At 36.9% G+C, this 18,508-nt stretch overlaps 1 protein-coding gene across 2 annotated transcripts in view; it reads right to left on the reverse strand.

Moving 5' to 3' along the window:
• ANO6 (anoctamin 6) overlaps nucleotides 1–18,508 on the reverse strand; it is a 184,740-nt gene that overhangs the window by 28,986 nt on the left and 137,246 nt on the right. For both annotated transcript variants that reach the window (XM_035002827.1, XM_035002826.1), the window contains 4 exons: nucleotides 13,659–13,764; nucleotides 9,541–9,601; nucleotides 5,867–6,009; nucleotides 3,376–3,453 (listed from right to left, as the gene is read on the reverse strand). In XM_035002827.1, the coding sequence (XP_034858718.1) occupies nucleotides 3,376–3,453; nucleotides 5,867–6,009; nucleotides 9,541–9,601; nucleotides 13,659–13,764 (388 nt within the window). The remainder of the gene's footprint in view (nucleotides 1–3,375; nucleotides 3,454–5,866; nucleotides 6,010–9,540; nucleotides 9,602–13,658; nucleotides 13,765–18,508) is intronic.

Genomic DNA, 18,508 nt, shown 5'->3' on the forward strand with positions numbered 1-18,508 from the left:
CACTTCCTCGCTAGGCAGGTTTTCTCCCGCCCCTGAGTAATGCACACCGAAGGGTACCCTTTTTAAACTGTTTTCCCTACATCTACTTTCTTGGACTTACTCCAAAGCATGCAGTCAATATGCCCGACTGCTTGTGATGACTGCTACCAGAGAGAAAAGCTACCGAGAATGTGTATTTCAGGGCCAAGCAAATCATGTCGTGTTGTTTACAGCAACAGGCTGGTTTCCACCTGTGGGGAGATTTCAGGTGGGGCCCCGGAGCCAGGTTCCTGCATTGGAAGCCCAGCTCTGCCTCAAGCTGTAGGACCTTGTGCAAATTATTTAACCTTTGGGGCTTCAATTTCTTTGCCCATATAGCGAGGGATCCTATTGGGAAATAACTTACAGGCTTGTTGGGAGGATTTAATGAGTTACTCCAGGTAAAAACACTTAGAACATTAAGCCCAGGCACATGAAAAGTACTATATAAATGGTAGCTGTGAATATGGTGACTGAAGTGTTAACAAGATGCTTTTCTTACTTTTAAAAAGCCATCAGTGTGTAGAGAAGGCATGATATTTCCTCTTCTAATTTCCCTCATTATCTCCTTCCCTTCACAGTTAGGGCTTAATACTTGTGAAAGGAATGACATGTTTGTGTGCGTGAGTACATGTGAAAATTAGCCCAGGCAGAGAAAAATGTATTCAAGAAGGTATGTCCAGCCTTCCTCTCTGAGCACAACAAACATAGGCCATTTAAATCATACATATTTTTTTAAAAATCTCCATAATAATTTTTTAAATTACTAAGTAATTATAATAGTTGAGATTCTTTAAATGCTTACTCTTCACCTCAGCACACACATATTTTTAAAATCCTCAACCTCAGCCCTATGAGATAGGTAGTATAGTATCTTTTACAGCAGAAAAAAGAGCCACAGAGATTAAGACTCGGACCCAAATTAAGCAACTAGTAACTGAAAGAACTGAGGTACGTGGAGACTTCAGAGTCTACATGGCACTGTCTCCTCCATGGGTCAGGAAATGATTTCTAACTCATTTCAGAGCTTTTTTACAAACTTAATATGTTTCCATACTTCTTCAGGGCACTTGATAGGGTCAGTATTTCTTCCCGGGAAGAAGATTTTCATTCTCAACTTCCTTATGAATCTTTTCTGATTATAACTTTAACATATGATCATAGAACATTTGAAATTACTCCATAGTGGACACTGGTTACTTTTGCTGCCTTGGATCTGTTCCCAGTCTTAGAAGAAGACCCAGATTTTGCTTTGGGGGAATAACCTCTCCTTCATTTTCAGTCCTATGGTTTGAGCTGGACTGTCCCCCTGTTCCCCCAGCTTTACAGGTATATCCTGATTGGTTTGAGATAAAAAGGTATCTCATCCTCTTGGCCTCAGCAACTGATTCAAGGACTGATAAATAATTTACTAAGAGCCAGTGGGATGTGAGGAGAGATCTGCTAGTATCTATGGGAAAGAGAAGCTTGCTCTGTCAATAGAGGAAGCTGCTAACAGAAACCTCTCTTGGCTTGCATGTGATGTGAGATCTGGAATCCTGCAGCCATTTTGAGACAAGGTAGTGCCTACAACGACCAAGCCAGGAGACCACTGGACACAGAATGAAGGCAGAACAAAACACACAGACCATGGTGTCATCTGGGCTGCAGTTATCTATCCTTCATGGAAGCCATACCTCAGACCTGGGATTTTTAGTTACAGGAACCAATAAATGCTACCCACCCTCACTTTGTTGTTGTTGTTTAAACCAACTGGAGATTTTCCAGCACCTACAACTAAACGACTCCTAACTAATAAAAATAAAGAATAAAAAATAAAGAGAAAAATCTATGTACTATCTATATGTAGGCATAATTCCTTCAGAATTATGCACTGTTTGCATATTAAAGATGATGTTACATATTTTATCCTTTCCTTAAGCCTATCATAACCATAACATTTTTACATGTCATAAAATATTTTCATGAACATACTTTCTTATTGCTATACCATATTCTACTGTATGAAGGATTAGAAGTAGGATATTTTGGCTGAGATATTTTTATATATAATAATGCATACAAATAAATAACAGAAATAAATGTATATATTTGTAATAAATATATGACTAAATCTTTACTGACTTTTCTTACCATTTTGAAATACTTCCTTATTAAAGGTTTTTAAAAGCTGAATTAGTAGATTAAAGCACATGAATATTTGTGACTCATGAAACTTACTACCAAACTGCTTTCTAAGAAGTCCAGGGCAGCTTAAAATTCTCAAAGCCTAGGTAGGAGAGTAGCTGATCACTGCACTTCATCCTCACAAACACTAAGCCTTCTCACTTGAGAGGTGAAACATTGTATCTCATTTAAATGGGCGCTGATTTAATTAGTATTGAGCTCTGACATTTACCAGGGTATTTTTTCTTTTGTGAAAGGGTGTTCCTGTTCTCTGCCTCCTTAGCTCTTGAGATCTTCGGTGTTACCTTACAAGTGATCTGGACTTCTTATGTATTGAAGGTATTAACCCTTTGCCCTTGTTGTTAACAAAAATATCTTGTTTTGTTTAAGCTTAGAATGCTACTAATGTGTAGAAATCTTTAAAGATTTTCCTCTGAAACTTCTTCCACTGCTGTTATGTTTAGAAAGTTTTTTTTTTAATCTAGAGATTGCATATTCATCAATATTTATTTCTGGTTTGTGGTGTTACCTTTTGAATATTTCTGGAATTATAATATGTATTCAAAGTATGGTTTTAATTTTTATTTTTTTCCCAAAGAGCTAACAAGTGTTCCACTGCCATTTATTAAATAATCCCACTGAGTTATAATGCCTCCCTTCTCATATATTAAATTATTATTGATATGAGGGCCCATATCTGGGCTTTACATCCTCTTTTCTAATTTGGCTATTCTTGAGCCAATAAAACTCTCAATATATTACTAATTATTATATTACTAACATGACTTTATTAATAATAAAACCCAAAATTAATTTTATAAGTCCTATTTTAGAAATATTATCTTTTTATCTACAATCATTTCAGTCTTCTTTTATATCTTTCAGTAGTTTTTATGTTTTCTTTGATAGTTCCTATTATTTTTTAAGGCTATTCCTAGACATTGTATTTTAGTTGCCTCCCATTTGGTTTCTTCACCAGAAACTGTAAAATCCAGACCCACTCATCTAATTTAAACAGATGAGGTGAAAGGAACTGGAAGAGCCACCGCGAGTGGATAGATACTGAGAGCCGCTCCATGTGGTGGCCGAGAGGTTCTCTGGAAACAATTCTATGAGACACAGAGTTTCCAGCTTGCCTTGAGTTTCCTGGATACTTACAATTAGATATTAAAAAGTCTGTGACAGACTTACCCAGAATAAGACAGCACTTGCACAGAGGGTTATACGGACACATTTTCCCCAGGTAGTGAAGGGTACACGCTCTTGTTCCTTTAAAAAAAAAAAAAAAAAAGTTTGGTCAATCAAAGGAGTACTCTGGTGAAATGATTTTTTTTCTCCTGATTGGTCTCTAAATCCTAGGCTTAATTTTTTTAAAAATTAGTTTTCAAACATAGCCCCCTTCCTCATAACTGAATTTTTTTTTTTTTTTTGGTTAATTTCAAACATACGCACAACAAGGCATCTGCAGTGCTCATTTTAACGTCTTCTGAAAATGCAAGCATGAATAATGAACTGTTTATCTGCCATGACCTTAGCTCAGGAGCCTGGGTATCTGACAATGCTAAGCTGTAGAGCCACATTCCTGAGCTTGTCTGAGATGTTAGACATGGCAGCAAGGACGGCGTAGAGCCCATAGAGGACAGGAAGTTCCACGGGTGTCTGCAAATACTAGGTATCCACTATGTGTTTCTTGGTTGAGCTTTATATATTAATTTGGTATAGCTATGAATTTTTAGAGTTTCCATGGCCTATAAGAATATAAGTTTTGGGGCGCCTGGGTGGCTCAGTTGTTAAGCATCTGCCTTCGGCTCAGGTCATGATCCCAAGGTCCCGGGATCGAGCCCCGCATCGGGCTCCCTGCTCCGCGGGAAACCTGCTTCTCCCTCTCCCACTCCCTGCTTGTGTTCCCTCTCTCGCTGTGTCTCTCTCTGTCAAAATAAATAAATAAAATCTTTAAATTAAAAAAAAAAGAATATATTTAAGTTTTAAGAGAAGAGATCAATACTTCTCAAGATTTACCTGGATTATACAAGCAACTATAGCATAGTAATAGTTATAAACACTTACACATTTATTTTATGCCAGGTACTATTCTAAGCAGGTTCTACACATTAACTCAATTAACCCTTTACACAACCGTGTGAGGAAGCAACTCTATTATTCCCATTTTTATAGTTGAGGAAACGATGGCATACTGAAGTTAAATCATTTGTCGAAGATTATTCAGCTATTAAGTTGCTGTGTTTGGATTTGCAGGCAGTCTCATTCCCACACTTCATTACCACACTCGAGGCTCTCTAAACCAATGGAGGATGCATTAGCAACAAAAGGAAAATGACCCTTCATCTTCAATTTTTTAACAAGCAGTGTTTCAAAGGAAATTTAACTTATTGGCAATTTTAAGTTACTAAATTGTCTTTTCTTCAGTACTTTTTCTATGTTGCCAATATTATAAGCTTTTTTTTTCAGTATTTAAAAGTTGTTTTCAACATCTAATTTTATCTAAGTTTCTGCTTTCATTTCTGGATGTATAGTCTTTCAACAACACATGGTTTGACTTCATCATCTCCCATAGTAAACAGTGAGAGCGATTCATAATGGGAATTATTTGAAGCTTGTCACATTGTAAAAGACAAATGTCACCTCCTGTTGATAACTGAACCTCATTTTTTTCCATTTATAAAATGAGGAGGTTGAACTGCTCCCCCCAGTTCCTTTTAGTGTTGGCATTCTATAAATCTGTGATTCAATTTATACAATCTATACTTTGGGACATTTTTCCGATGCTCTGGGTAAAAGCATTTTCTTTCCAAGAATTATTCGTATTCAGAATTGACTGTCCTTATGCTGATGACTGCAAGTACAATCAGCTCTAGATTTTCTGTGTTGATGGAAAAGAGCAATAATGCAGATGATTCAAAAATTATCTTTCACTGGCTTTGGAATATATATACATAAGAGAGAGAGAGAGAAATAGTTTTATTTTTTTATTTTTGTAGCAGCAGTAGCAGAAGCAAATTTACCTTTCCAATTATATAAAATGCCTCGCACAGCCCTAAACATAGTTGAATTTCAACGAATGTTTCCCTTCTTCCTCTATCCTTTCTCCAACTTTTGGATAACAGCTGCACAATCTTGTGTGCATCCCAACCAGAAGGTGGGGCAGTCACCGAGGCTTAAAGCAACACAAAGGGCAGCTCCTCTAGGATGAAAAAGGGGTTGTAATAATGTGAAGCATGTGAAAATTTGAGGATCAACTATAAAATCCAATGTGTCCTTCTTATACAACTATGTCATAGAGTCTAATTTTTCTATTTTGCATTTTTTATCAATACGAAAGAAAGGACACAGACCAATGCATCTTTTCTTCTACATTTTATGTTGGAGTCTAATTTTTTTCCCGATTTTACTTTATTATGAAAGAAGGTGTCACATTTATCTCCTATGTCCACCGTTCTAAGCAATACTTCTTCACCTTGGCTGCATATTAGATCACCAGAGAAGCTTTACAAAATCCCTGTGCCCAGGATATACGCCAGGCCACGAAGTACCACCAGAGTATATAGTGATGGGACCCGGGCATCAAGACTTTCCAAGGTCCCCAGGTGATTACAATGTGCCACCAGGGTTGAGAACCACTGTATAAACAGACTAAATTGCATCTACATAACATTCTCTTTACCTGAGTAATCTCATTGATCACCACGTGGGTACACTGTGCCTCATATTCTGGCCGGGGTTGCTCTTCCTGCTGTAACTCAACAGTGTCCCATTCGTACTCAAGTTCCGCCTGGCGCCGCTTCCAAAACTCCAAAAACAAGGTGACTAACAGAGAACAGAAGCATGTAGCTCATCAGTGATGACTGATGTTTCAGAAATCTGTACCAAGTTATTAATTGTTCTAATTACCCAAAACACTTTTATACAGTCAGTAAAGTCTAACATACAGGATGATACTAATGTTTAAAAGAGAGAAGTTAACTTTTTTTTAAAGATTTTATTTATTTATTTTGACAGAGAGATAGAAAGAGAGCACAAGTAGGCAGAGAGGCAGGCAGAGGGAGAGGGAGAAGCAGGCTCCCCGCGGAGCAGGGAGCCCGACGTGGGGCTCTCTCCCAAGACCCTGGGATCATGGCCTGAGCTGAAGGCAGACGCTCAACCGACTGAGCCACCCAGGTGCCCTGAGAGAAGTTAATTTTTTTAAAGATGACGTTGATAATTTATTCAACTTGTGAAAACAGACTACAGCCATGGGAAAGGTAATAACATGATGGGCAGAAGGCATGTGTGTGTGTCTAATGCTAAGGCGTCTTTATTGACCAGTAGTCACGCATATAATAATCGTCGGAACCAGGATTTGACCTTGATTCCAGCATCCAGCTTATTTCTACTCTGACTCATCACTCCTGGAAAATTAGTAAATGCAAACTAAGAAAGACAGATAACTACCACAATTCAAAAACAGTTTATGGTCCATCCATCTTTCAGCCTTTATTCCAACTTCCCAACTAAAAGACTAGGTTGAAAAAAAAAAAAAACATTTTTTTTTTTCAGACTCTCTTGCAGCTCGGGTTCCCGGTGTGATTTTATAAAATGCCCATCGGGTGCATGTGTGTGTCACTTAAATCAGAAACTGAGTGGAGTGGGGGCAGAGGTGGTTGCAGGAGCTGCATTATTTTGCTGATGTGGATACAGCAGGAGCAGTATAGTTCTGGAACTAATTGGCAACAGCTGTTTCCTGATCTCCAAGTGTAGTTGGTTAGGGTACTGCATTCCTGATTCCCCAGCTCCCCATAAACCAAGTGTCTGGTGTTTTTCTGGAAACCACTAGGCCCAGCCCAGAACTCAAAGGTGAAAATTAAAAATGCAGCCGAGAGCCTGGAGCCAGGGAGAATCCAGTAAGTAGGTACAAAGTAACAAAGCAGTAAGGAGAAGTGGATGTCAAGAACTGGCACTTTAGCCTTGGGCTGGTGTTTAGGACTTGAGTCAGTATGAATGTGTTGGCTGGCTGGGCCTAAAAGGGTGGACATTATTCAGATAAGTTCATGATTTGTACTACATTTATTACAAAAGGTTTTCGACCCTCAACTTTTATAATTCCTAGGGAGCAGAAACATAGTAAAAATACTCTGATCGATCTGAGCACACAGGAGATGCTACAGGAATATGAATGAATAGTGGTGACATAAAAGACTTCACATGGTCCTCCTGCCTCTTTGGTTCTGCAATTTCTGATTTTCTGTAACAAGGTTCAGAGCAGTCGTTCTCATAGGCAGATGTAGCAGGAAAGGCAATATAAGACACTTAAAGACTTCGTCATACGTACATATCCTTAAGGATACACACATGATGTCACAGGCAATGTTGAAATGTTTTCTGCATTCTAAAATCTGATGACATAAAATCAGCTCAATATGCTTAAGTCAGTTCTATAAACATGGTATAGTTAATGATCACAGAAAGCAAGGTTAGCTAGGAAATGGGAGGTTTGTCTTTCCAGTGCTAAAGTTAATTTATATTTTTGTTTTATTTAAAATGTATTTCGGGGCGCCTGGGTGGTGTCTGACTCTTGATTTCAGCTCAGGTCATGACCTCAGGGTCATGGGATTGAGCCCTGCATCGGGTTCCCCGCACACTGCAGAATCTGCTTCTCCTTCTCCCTCTGCTCCTCCCCCTGCTCATGCTCTTTCTCTATCTCTAAAGTGAATAAATAAAATCTTAAAAAAAATATATTTCTAAATTAGGCCTGTCAACATCCATTAGTATATGGAGTTCAACAGATGTGTTAGAATTTTTTACATTACAAATCAGGGCTGAGACAAAGGTTAGGATAGTAAGTAAAAGTGAGCACCACCCATGTGTTCAGTACCTGGGCTCTTACTGGCGGAGGTGGGGGGGATGACATAGTTTACAACAGAGGAGTACAGAGGATTTTAATCCACAAATTTGATCTTTATTTTTCTATGTGTCAAATATTAGCTAGTTTTGGTCTCTAGCCAGAACATAGCTAAATGTCTGAAGGACAGTAACTCTGTAGATAAGTTTGGCCATCTTAAAGTTCGCTTTATCCAGGAGTGGCAACTAATCTCTAAAAAGTGTCCAGAACAGTTGGATCATCTGTTCTGTGATCTATCTGGTGACTTCTAATAGGCACAACCAGTGCAGAAGAGAAACATCTCAAGGACATGTAAAAAGCACTGTGAGCTGCATGAGTTCATGTGCTGTCTTCTCAAGAATGAGAGACTTGAGTCACTTTCTTCCCCCAACTATCTATAACCTGAGCTCTATTTCCCCCTTAACTTACACAGTAAAATTGGAAAGGATTTTTTTTTTTTTGAAAATGGAATTTTTTTCTTCTATGGTAGAACACTTACATTAATTGAACATTTAAATATCTGCATTTAGAGGAAATAGTTGCCTCATTACAATGATGGTATTCAAAGTAAACAATGTAACTATAGTGTTAAAGCATCTATGTAAGAATTATATTCTTTAGGACTATATCTATTCTACTTATTAAACAGAATTTATTATTATTTACTATTATAAGAGTAACACATACTTAATAAATACTCACTCATATAAAAGAATATAAAGAAGAAAGCTCACCTGTAATTCCTGTGTTGCTTCCCCTGAACCCCAACCCCACGTAAGTCAGGGTGGATCACAGCTGTGGGGACTGTTACAATAATGGCTCCCAATGAACCATGCCTCCCTGTATCCAAGCACCTGGGTAATCCTCCCACCTCCTCACACTGTTGTTGGCTTGGCCATGACCTGTTTTGGCTGATGGGACATTCACAAACTTGAGGCAAATGCAGACTCAAAAAATGTGCATTGGGGCTTGCCCTCTCTTGCTTCTCTTTGGAAGTCTAAAGCCACCATGTGAAGAATCCTGGACTAGCTCACTGGAGGATGGGACATCATGTAGAGCAATACAAGCCAGCACAGTGAGCCCCATAGACCAAACCAGCCTGGCAACTGCCAGACCATCTACCCCAGTAGAACTGCTTGCTCACTGCACACATCAGCTGAGCCAGTACATGACTGGAGAAGGACCTCCCAGATGATGCAGAGAACAAGACAAATACTAAATGTGTGTTTTAAGCAACCACATTTTGAAGTAGTTTTTTTATGCGGTAACTCGTACAATGGCCTTAAGGATTGTAAATGGAGTTCTAGGGGAGCTGAAGTTTAGGCAATCCAAGGTCCTAAAAGTGGGTTACTTTGATAGCTCGTATCAAATTGTGAAATGGTATTAAATTAGCTGCTTGTATGTTCTCAGGGTTTTTGTTTTTGTTTTTTTTTAATGTTAAGACGTAAAAGTAAACAAAAAAATAAAGGAAAGTAACTTACCCCATATTCCCATAAATACTGCAAACACTAGGGTTCCAAAACTATCAAAGATGCACAGTTTCTGGAAAATACAATAATGACATATAACTGAATCATGTTTTCTACTCACTAGCATTCAGCAAATATGCAATGCTTTGTGTATTCTACAGTCTGAATTTCTTTTAAACCTGATACCTAGTTTAACAATCACCATATCTACTACATACTTGCAGATGGGATTTCTTGTTGTTTTGAAAGCAAAGAGCCTTTGCTGTATTTACCACAGTGCATTTTCCATATTGTGATAAAGAAATTGGCATAGCTATTAAGATTCCATTCAGTTTAAAGTATCAGACTTTTGAATGATGGCCTCTTCTTACAAGCTGTCTTAGTGAACTTGAAGTGTACAGCTCTACAAATACAAGGAACTCTAAGCAACTTCTGGATTTACAATTTGCATCTTATCATCACCTCATCCTGGTCAGATGATAAGTTACTGAGTTCTTGCTTTTCTTGCTAAGAAGAGCACAAGGCTGCGGTTTATTCTGAGATGGCTCTGCCCAAGGAGAGGTGTTTCCCCAAACCCAATGATGGCTTTTCTACCATCAATGACGGAGGCTTCCATGAGATTAAGGAGGCACAGGGACTGTTGCTGACATTACAATGGGTGCAACCATGAATGAATAGATGATATACCTGTACAAAGAAGGCTTTATTCACTAGTTCTGCTAAATTTCTTTTTTTTTTTTTTTTTTTTTTTTTTTTGCTAGTATATAAATAACCTATCTCCCTTTCGGGATTCCTGGAAAATCTTTCAATTAGTTACTAATTTTTCACTAGTGAGCATTTTTACATATCCTAAAAAATCTATGAAGTTTGAAGGTACTGGAAAAAGTAGGCAAACATGTAGAATATCAACTTTATGAAAGATCATACAGATCATATGAAGAATAAAGAAGACAGCATACAAAAAGTAGCTATAGGATTTAAAAAAAAAAAAAAACAACAACCCAAACTTTTCAATTGCTAAAGAAAATTCAAAGTCGCTTCTAAGGAAAACTCTTTAAGTAACTTTTTTGGTTGCCCTTTATAAACTGATATAAAGTTGGTAAACTTTCATCTATGTGAAAATGTTATTTTCATAAAAGAATATCCACTTAACCATCGTCTTGTACGTGTGTTTTCCAAAGCATACAGATGTCCCTCAATCCTCTATCTGAACCTGATCAGAAAGCACAATCCCAAACTGTTACCCAACTATTCCTCTCAAAAATCACTTAAGGAAGACAGAATTAAGAAGTGAGTGGCCACTCTGGGGAACACTGCACCCACCTATTCCTCTAGTCTTGGCATTCCATGGACTAATATTTCAAATCTTTCAGCTTTGACTCTTATGGAACCAAAGCTCTCATTTAATGTTATGCCTTATCCCTCAGTGAAAATTACTGTAAGTAAAGTCTTATGCAGAACAGTAAATAAATGTTCCATGCATTATAATGGTATTACTGAAGATTCTGTCCAATGCTACTCCTAGGAATCACTGTAAGCCTCTAGCTGATACCTCCCTACTTGCCCTGATACCTCTGAGTACCTACTCCAGAAAGAAAAAACCCTACCCATGAATTCTTTGCCCTACCATGTTGAGAAAAAGCCAGTGGATGCTTATGTCAATGTGAAAGAAAAAAAAAAAAAAATAGGAGTAGCAAGAAAAAGCAGGTTTACCACTAATGCCAAGATCAACCCTGTTGCCTGGCTCAAGATAAGGGATGTGCTTTGCACTCCTACGAGATGGAGTTAGGTGGCCTGGATGAAGTTACCATTTTTGCCACATTTGTGAGGATCGAGGACTCAGCAGAAAGAACAAGATGGCTGGCTTCTCTATATATCCCATAAGCAGGAATCAGGGGAGAAGGTAAGCAAGGGGCTTTCTTGGTAAAAAGCTCAGCTTAGTTTGCTTGCCAGGAGGGCAGACAGGGAAACACAGTTGTGTTAAGAACAGCCCCAGTCAGCATCCTGCTTTAATCACATAGAACAGGAAAGAAAAAAGATGGCTGCATATGCAGGGCATGATGTTTTAAAGCAGAGGAACCACTGAAAATCTAGAAAAGTGACCATTTGTTGTGTTTCTTCCTGCAAAGGAACAAAATCAAAATTTTATAACAATGTATTTCTGAGAACAAAATATTTTAAGTTACCACATTTCCCTTTTATCTTGCCAGCCAAAAAGCTAAGAACCTTATTTAATGCTCAATCACAAAAACAACATTAATCCTGATTATCTCTATAACTGTTCCCTCACTTCCTTGATCACAATTTTCTATTTCTAATTTATTAACCCTTTTAGCACTCATGTCCATTATTGAATACTCTCTTTCCAAAAGAAAGAGGCAGAAACGAATATATAAATGTATGAATAAAGAAATGATTGAATTAACCAACAGAAAGACATGGAAAGCTGCTTTCTTTTTCTCCTCTTTAAAATTTTTAAAATGTAATTCTTTTACAAAGGGAAGGAGGCATATGAAAGAATAAATCACCCTAACAAGATTCAAAGGATTCTTTAGGAAATTAGGATAGAATAAAAGATTCATTTTTTCCAAAACAATGAAAAAAAAATATACACAGGGACATATTTGAAAGTCACGTGTTTAGGGATGGGTCGGTGGAAAAGAACTGAGAGAAGAGATGGGGGCGTGGTGTTTTGAAAGAGAATTTCTTAAAGAAAATGAAATTTCCAATTGTACTTTGTGGAGTATAGTTTGGCTCTGGCATTATCACTGGCATTTGCCTTAGACCCAGTGTCCAGGGATATGTGCTAACTAGTGACCTTTATGAGTCAACATCGCTGGAAGGCAGCATCCCTCCTGCGAGCTTCAAGTCTTTTACTTTATGTGATTTATGACAGATTTTTAAAGTCTAGAATTTGTGTTCATTTCTGGGGGACAGGCAAAGAAATCTACTTTAATTCATAAATTAAGAGTAAAACTCCATGTGTCGACAATACCCTGCAATCATCTTAATTAAGTAGCGGAACGTTTTTCAAACACAGTGCTCAATTTGTGAGTGAAGTGGCTGCTACTATTGTCAGCTGGTGAGGAACACAGTAATGGCAAGAAAGGCAGATGTGCTCCCAATTTCTGGCTTTGTCAGTTACTAGGTGGGTGACCTTGAGGTAATTATTTAATCTCTCAGACCCTCAGTGTTTTAATCTGTAAAATGGAGGTAGTACCTGTTCTGCCTACCTCACAGGGTTGTTGTGTCAAAAGGTCAAGAATCTTTCAAAATATAAATTTTAAGTGACATTGTAATAGGAATGTATTTGGTTTAAGTAAGACTCTGATGGAGTAGGCTGGAATATTCTGAAGTCATTTAAGATTCCTAAGTTTTCACGGTGGAACAAGGGGATAGAGAAAAGATCACAACATGGGAGAACAGTAGGTCAAAGTTGTCAGGAAAATTCTCCAAAGCAAGATGACCATCTTTCTCTGCAGCTAGAGTTTGTGGAATGCCTTTCAGTAAGCTACCTCTAGTCTCAATACTTGTCCTGAAGGTCCTGGATTTTAACAAGTCATATAGCTCAAGATCTTCAGCATGTTTAAGGGAACCAGGTGTGTTTTGTGGGAATGTTTTGGGACAAAGTGAGTATCTGTTATCATTTATATACAAAGACTTTCTTATGCATAGTCATAGACAGAGCCTAAATCTGATGATCAGGGTTTTTAAAAAAACGTAGCATAGTTTCAGCACACCTTGGAAGTGGAAAAATACAAGTACAAATATCAGGTTTCTACTCACTTGAATTAAGGAAAATAAGTAAACCTATTAAACAGTATTCATGAGATAAGCTGGTTTTGAAATTTCTGCTTTGATTACTTCAAATAATACAATAGTTCAATTCTGCAGTTCCTCACTGACCCACCTGAAGATTTTAGATAAGGCTTTTCATCTCAATTTCCTGTTTGTAAAAGAGGAATAAACACATACATTCCATGTCTATCTTTCAGAATATCTGGAGGCTTATTTGAAAATTACCTTTTCTGAATTTCACAGAAAAAAAAATAATTCCAGGCTGTGCTAAAATTATTAGAAGAAAAAAAAATCTTCCATTATTTGCAAATACTTAGAGTAACAAAAATTACCTTTGAGGACTCGCAAGTAATATTAAGATTCCAGAATGAACAATGTTGATCACACTGAGGACACATGATGATCTTGCCACCAATATCAGGATGACAAACTTCTTTGCTATAGGAAATAGAAAAATAAAATTTTAAAAATTTTAATGATTAGGACTTCCTTTCTAGCAGCATGATAAAAATCAAACATCCATTTGTGATAAGAAAATAAAACTAAATTCTTATAAAACTAGGAAAGGAATTGAACTTCATTAACCTAACAAAGGCTTGCTACATAAAACCTATAAAAAAAAACAAACAAACATTATACTTAATGGTAAAATGCTGAACTATTTCCTTTAGATCAGGGTAAAGCATCCTGTTATCACTACTTCTTTTCAGTTAGAGGGCCTTGCCGGCACAGTAAGTCAAGAAAAACAAATATAGGATGCTGGACACAGAATCCGTATATAAAATATACATAGCGTTCAGAAAAAGGAATTACACCCCTATAGATCTGCAACTTGCTGGCACAGTAAGTCAAGAAAAACAAGTATAGGATGCTGGACACAGAATCCATATACAAAATATACACAGGGTTCAGAAAAAGGAATTACACCCCTATAGATCTGCAACAATTAAAAACTAATTTTTTTAATACCATTTTTCCATAGCTTAAGAAATATAAAGAGCCTAGGAATAAATCAAATTCCAGATGTATAAGATTTAGAGAGGAAATGATAAAACTGTTCTGAAAGAGTTAAGAAGATCTATATAAATGGATACATTATCATGTTCATAATTTGGAAGAATCAACATCTGAAGGTGTTATTTCTCCTTCATTTGAGCCATAAATTCAATAGAAGAGCAAAAGGCTCAGACCATTCAAGACATTCCTAAAGAACAAGGTGTTATTGCCATAGGTTAAGAAGAACTGAGCAAGAAAAAACAGAGTTTATGAAGAGACCTCTGCATAGACAGAAACTGACTTAGGACAGGGCTGGTCCAGCAAACCAGTAAAGTGAGAAGTGACATTTGCTGCAATCGAATATCCAATATAGAAAAATGTGAAACTGAACTCCTTAAAGCCTATCACATACAAATCAACTCCAGGTAGAAAATGGGAATGCAGCAGTAGGAACTTGTTAGAAAAAAAAAAAAAGGAGGATATCTAGAAAACATTGGGGGTAAGGAAAAACTCCACTAATGAGAAAACAAAAAATATAAATCATAAAGGAAAATATTGATAAATTCAAAAATCTTATAAAAGTGAGAACTTCATTAAAAGACCATAAAGGGGGAGAAGAAAAAATAGCCACAAACAGGTAAAAGTTTTGCAACACATGAAAATGACAAAGGACTATTCACTAGAATATTTAAAGACCTTCTACAAGTTAATAAATTAATAAGAAAAAAGCAAACTTACAAGAGGGTGCAGACTGCTCCCTCTGGGGGAAGCTTCTCAGATGGACTCCTTATGTGAATGGCACTGGAGTTGTAGAATTCGTTAGCCTTGCAAATAACTCAGTTAAAAACAAACTGGCAGGGAAAACACTTCTAGAATAGCTGAGTAAAGATCTTGGAAAATCTGCTCCTCCATAAAAGCAATGAGAACACTGGCAAAATTTGTAAAAAGTAACCTCTGCAGAACTCTAGAAATGAAACAAGGGCTTACAGTAGTCTGAGAAGTAAAAATAGCTAAATCTCCATAAAGATAGTGAGCTTTGTGACATTTTACTTTGACCTATCCCCATCCCCATATCCTTAGCCTAATGGTGGGGTTAAAAGACAACAGCCCCATAACCATGGTAGCCTAGCAGCCACTGAAGGAGGCAGAAGTGATTTGAAGCTACCAAAAAACCCATCCCCAGAGAACTGTCACTATTTGACTAGTCTGGAAGCTCCCTGGAAAAGCTCCATTAACAGGATTTGTTATTTTTCACCCGTATCAGAGCTCATACATACTGTGCAAACAATACTATCCCCAGAGTGTCTGTTGAAAGTATTAGTATTACATTACAACTGCCCGAGGTGGCAATACCAGGAGGGGCTAACAAGATGCTGATCAAAAAACTTAAAAGGAAACATTGGGGAATGAGATACCTATAGGAGGCTTTAAAAAGCTCCAATTAATTCCTAGGATTGTAGAAGGCCATGTGCATGTGTAAGACAGTGCACGTGGCCAGTAAGGGCCTGAGGAAACTTTAATCCCCCATCTCTGGCTGGCTTTGAGGTTCTGCATAAGTGGGGAGTAAAGGCGCAAGAAGATCTGCAAACTGCCTGCTAAAGTGCTGAAGGCATTCCCCATAGACACACACAGAGCAACTTGGCAAAGGCTCCAAGAATGACTGGTTCCCAGCATTTAAAGAAATCACTGTCCATTCATTAGCTGACAACTAAGCTTATTGAACACAGGCTTCATGGTCACATGCAACAAAAAATAAAGACTTTACAGAATTTGTTCAGGAAAGTAACTGAATGAACAGCAGCAGTGATGACAACAGAAGCCACATCTCTGAAGAGGGGAAATAGGATTTCTAGATCTGCCACATTTTAATATTTAAAATGCCCAGTTCTCAACAGAAAATTACAAGATACACAAAGAAACAGAAAATTTTGGTCATAACACAGGCGCAAAAAAGCAGTCAATAGAAACTGGTCCTTGAGGAAACCCAGATATTGGACTGACTAGACAAAAACTTAAATAAGCAATTAAACATAGGTTGAGGACCTGATAGGAACTCTGCCTAAAGAATTAAACTATGTGAACATCTCACCATGCAGAGAATATCAATATAAAAAATTGTTAAAAGAACTAAGTAGAAATTCTAGAGATACAAAAGTATAATTAAAATGAAAAGTTCACTGAGAGGTTCCTCTGCAGATGACCAGCAGGGGGGAAAAAAATCCGCTAATTTAAAACTAGGTCTACTGAGATTATTCAGTCTGAGGAGCAGAAAGAAAAAGTAATGAAGAAAAATGAACACAGCCTCAGAGGGAGGTGGGACACCATCAACAATACCAATATGCACATAATAGGAGTCCCAGGAGGAAGGGGAAAAAAAAGAAGTGGGCAGAAAGAATATCTGAAGAAATAACAACTGAAAAGTTCCCAAATTTGATGAAAACATTAATTTGTACACCCAGGAAGCTCAACAAACTCCAAGTAGGATAAACTCAAAGATATCCAAACATAGGCACTTCAGACTTGAAGTGTCCAAAGACAAGAACAAAGAGAATTTTGACAGCAGAAAGAGAAAAGTGACTCAGCATGTACAAAGACTCCTCAGTAAGATAACCAGTTGACTTATCAGAAACCATAGAGACCAGAAGGCAATGGGATGGTATACTCCAAGTGCTGAAAGAAAAAGATGGTCAATCAAGTATTCTATATCCAGCAAAACTATTCTTCAAAAAAAAAAATGAAGGAGAAATTAAGACATTCCTAGATAAACAAAACCTGAAAGAACATGTTGCTAGCTGACCTGCTCCACAAGAACTACTAAGGAAAGTCCTCCAGGCTTAAATGAAAGGACACTAGACAGTAACTCAAACTCACCTGAAGAAATGAAGAGCACTTGGTAGAGGTAACTACACAGGTAAATAACACATTACAAATATATATTTGCATTTACTTATTTTCTTCTATCTGATGTAAAAGATAACTGCATAAAACAATAATTATAAAACGGTGTTGATGGGCTTATAATGCATAAAGATGTAATTTGTATGAGAATAATAGCACAAAAGGAAAAGACTTATACTGAAGTAAACTTTCTGCATACCACTGAAATTAAGTTGGCATTAAAACTGAATGAAATTGCTTTACAACAAGATATTAATTACAATCTCCAGGGCAACCACTTAAGAAAATAACAACAACAACAAAAGAGTAAGAAACAACAAACTGGAATTAAAATGGTATAGAAAACATCTATTTTACACAAAAAAAGTAATAGAGGAATGGGGGGAAAAGACATAAAACAGATAGAAAATAAAAATGACATTAAATGTAAATGAATTAAACATTCAAATGAAAGGCAAAAGGCAAAAATAAATGAAATAGAGAATAGACAAACAGAAAAATCAGCCAAAACAAAAGTTAGTTCTTTGAAAAGATCAACAAAATAGACAAATCTTTAGCTAGACTAATTGGGAAAAAGAAAAAAGTTTCAAATTATTAAATTCAGAAATGATAGGAGGGATGTTGCTATTAACGTTAAAAAAATAAAAAGGATTATAAGGGAATACTATGAATAATTATATGCTAACAAATTAAGTAATCTAGATGAAATAAATTCCTAGAAAGAAGTAAATAACTGAAGCCGACTCAAGAAGAAATAGAAAATCTGAATGGACCAATAGCAAGGAAAGAGACTGAATTAGTAATTTAAAAAAAAAAATTTTTTTTTTTTAATTCCCATGAAGAAATGCCTAGGCCCAGATGGCTTCACTGGTGAATTCTATCAACCATTTAAAGAACTGACACAAATGCTTCACAAACCCTTCTAAAAATAAAGAAGTGGGAACACTTCCCAATTCATTCTATGATACCAATGTTACACTGATACCAAAATCATACCAAGACGTCACAGAAAAACTATAGACCATTATTTCTTATGAATACAAATGTAAAAATCCTCAACAAAATACTAGCAAATCAAATCCAGTAACATATAGAAAGAATCATGATCCAGTGGGATGTATCCAGGAATGCAAGGATAGTTCAACATACAAAAATCAATTCATGTAATATGCCATTTTAACAGAATAACAAATAAAAACTGAGAATAGAAGAGAACTTCTTAACTTGATAGAGAACAATTATGAAAAACCCACAGCAAATGTTATCCCTACTGGTGAAGGACTAAATG

The sequence above is a fragment of the Mirounga leonina genome, unplaced genomic scaffold (assembly GCF_011800145.1).
Source record: "Mirounga leonina isolate KUSES-001 unplaced genomic scaffold, KU_Mleo_1.0 Mir_126, whole genome shotgun sequence".
NCBI lineage: Eukaryota > Metazoa > Chordata > Mammalia > Carnivora > Phocidae > Mirounga > Mirounga leonina.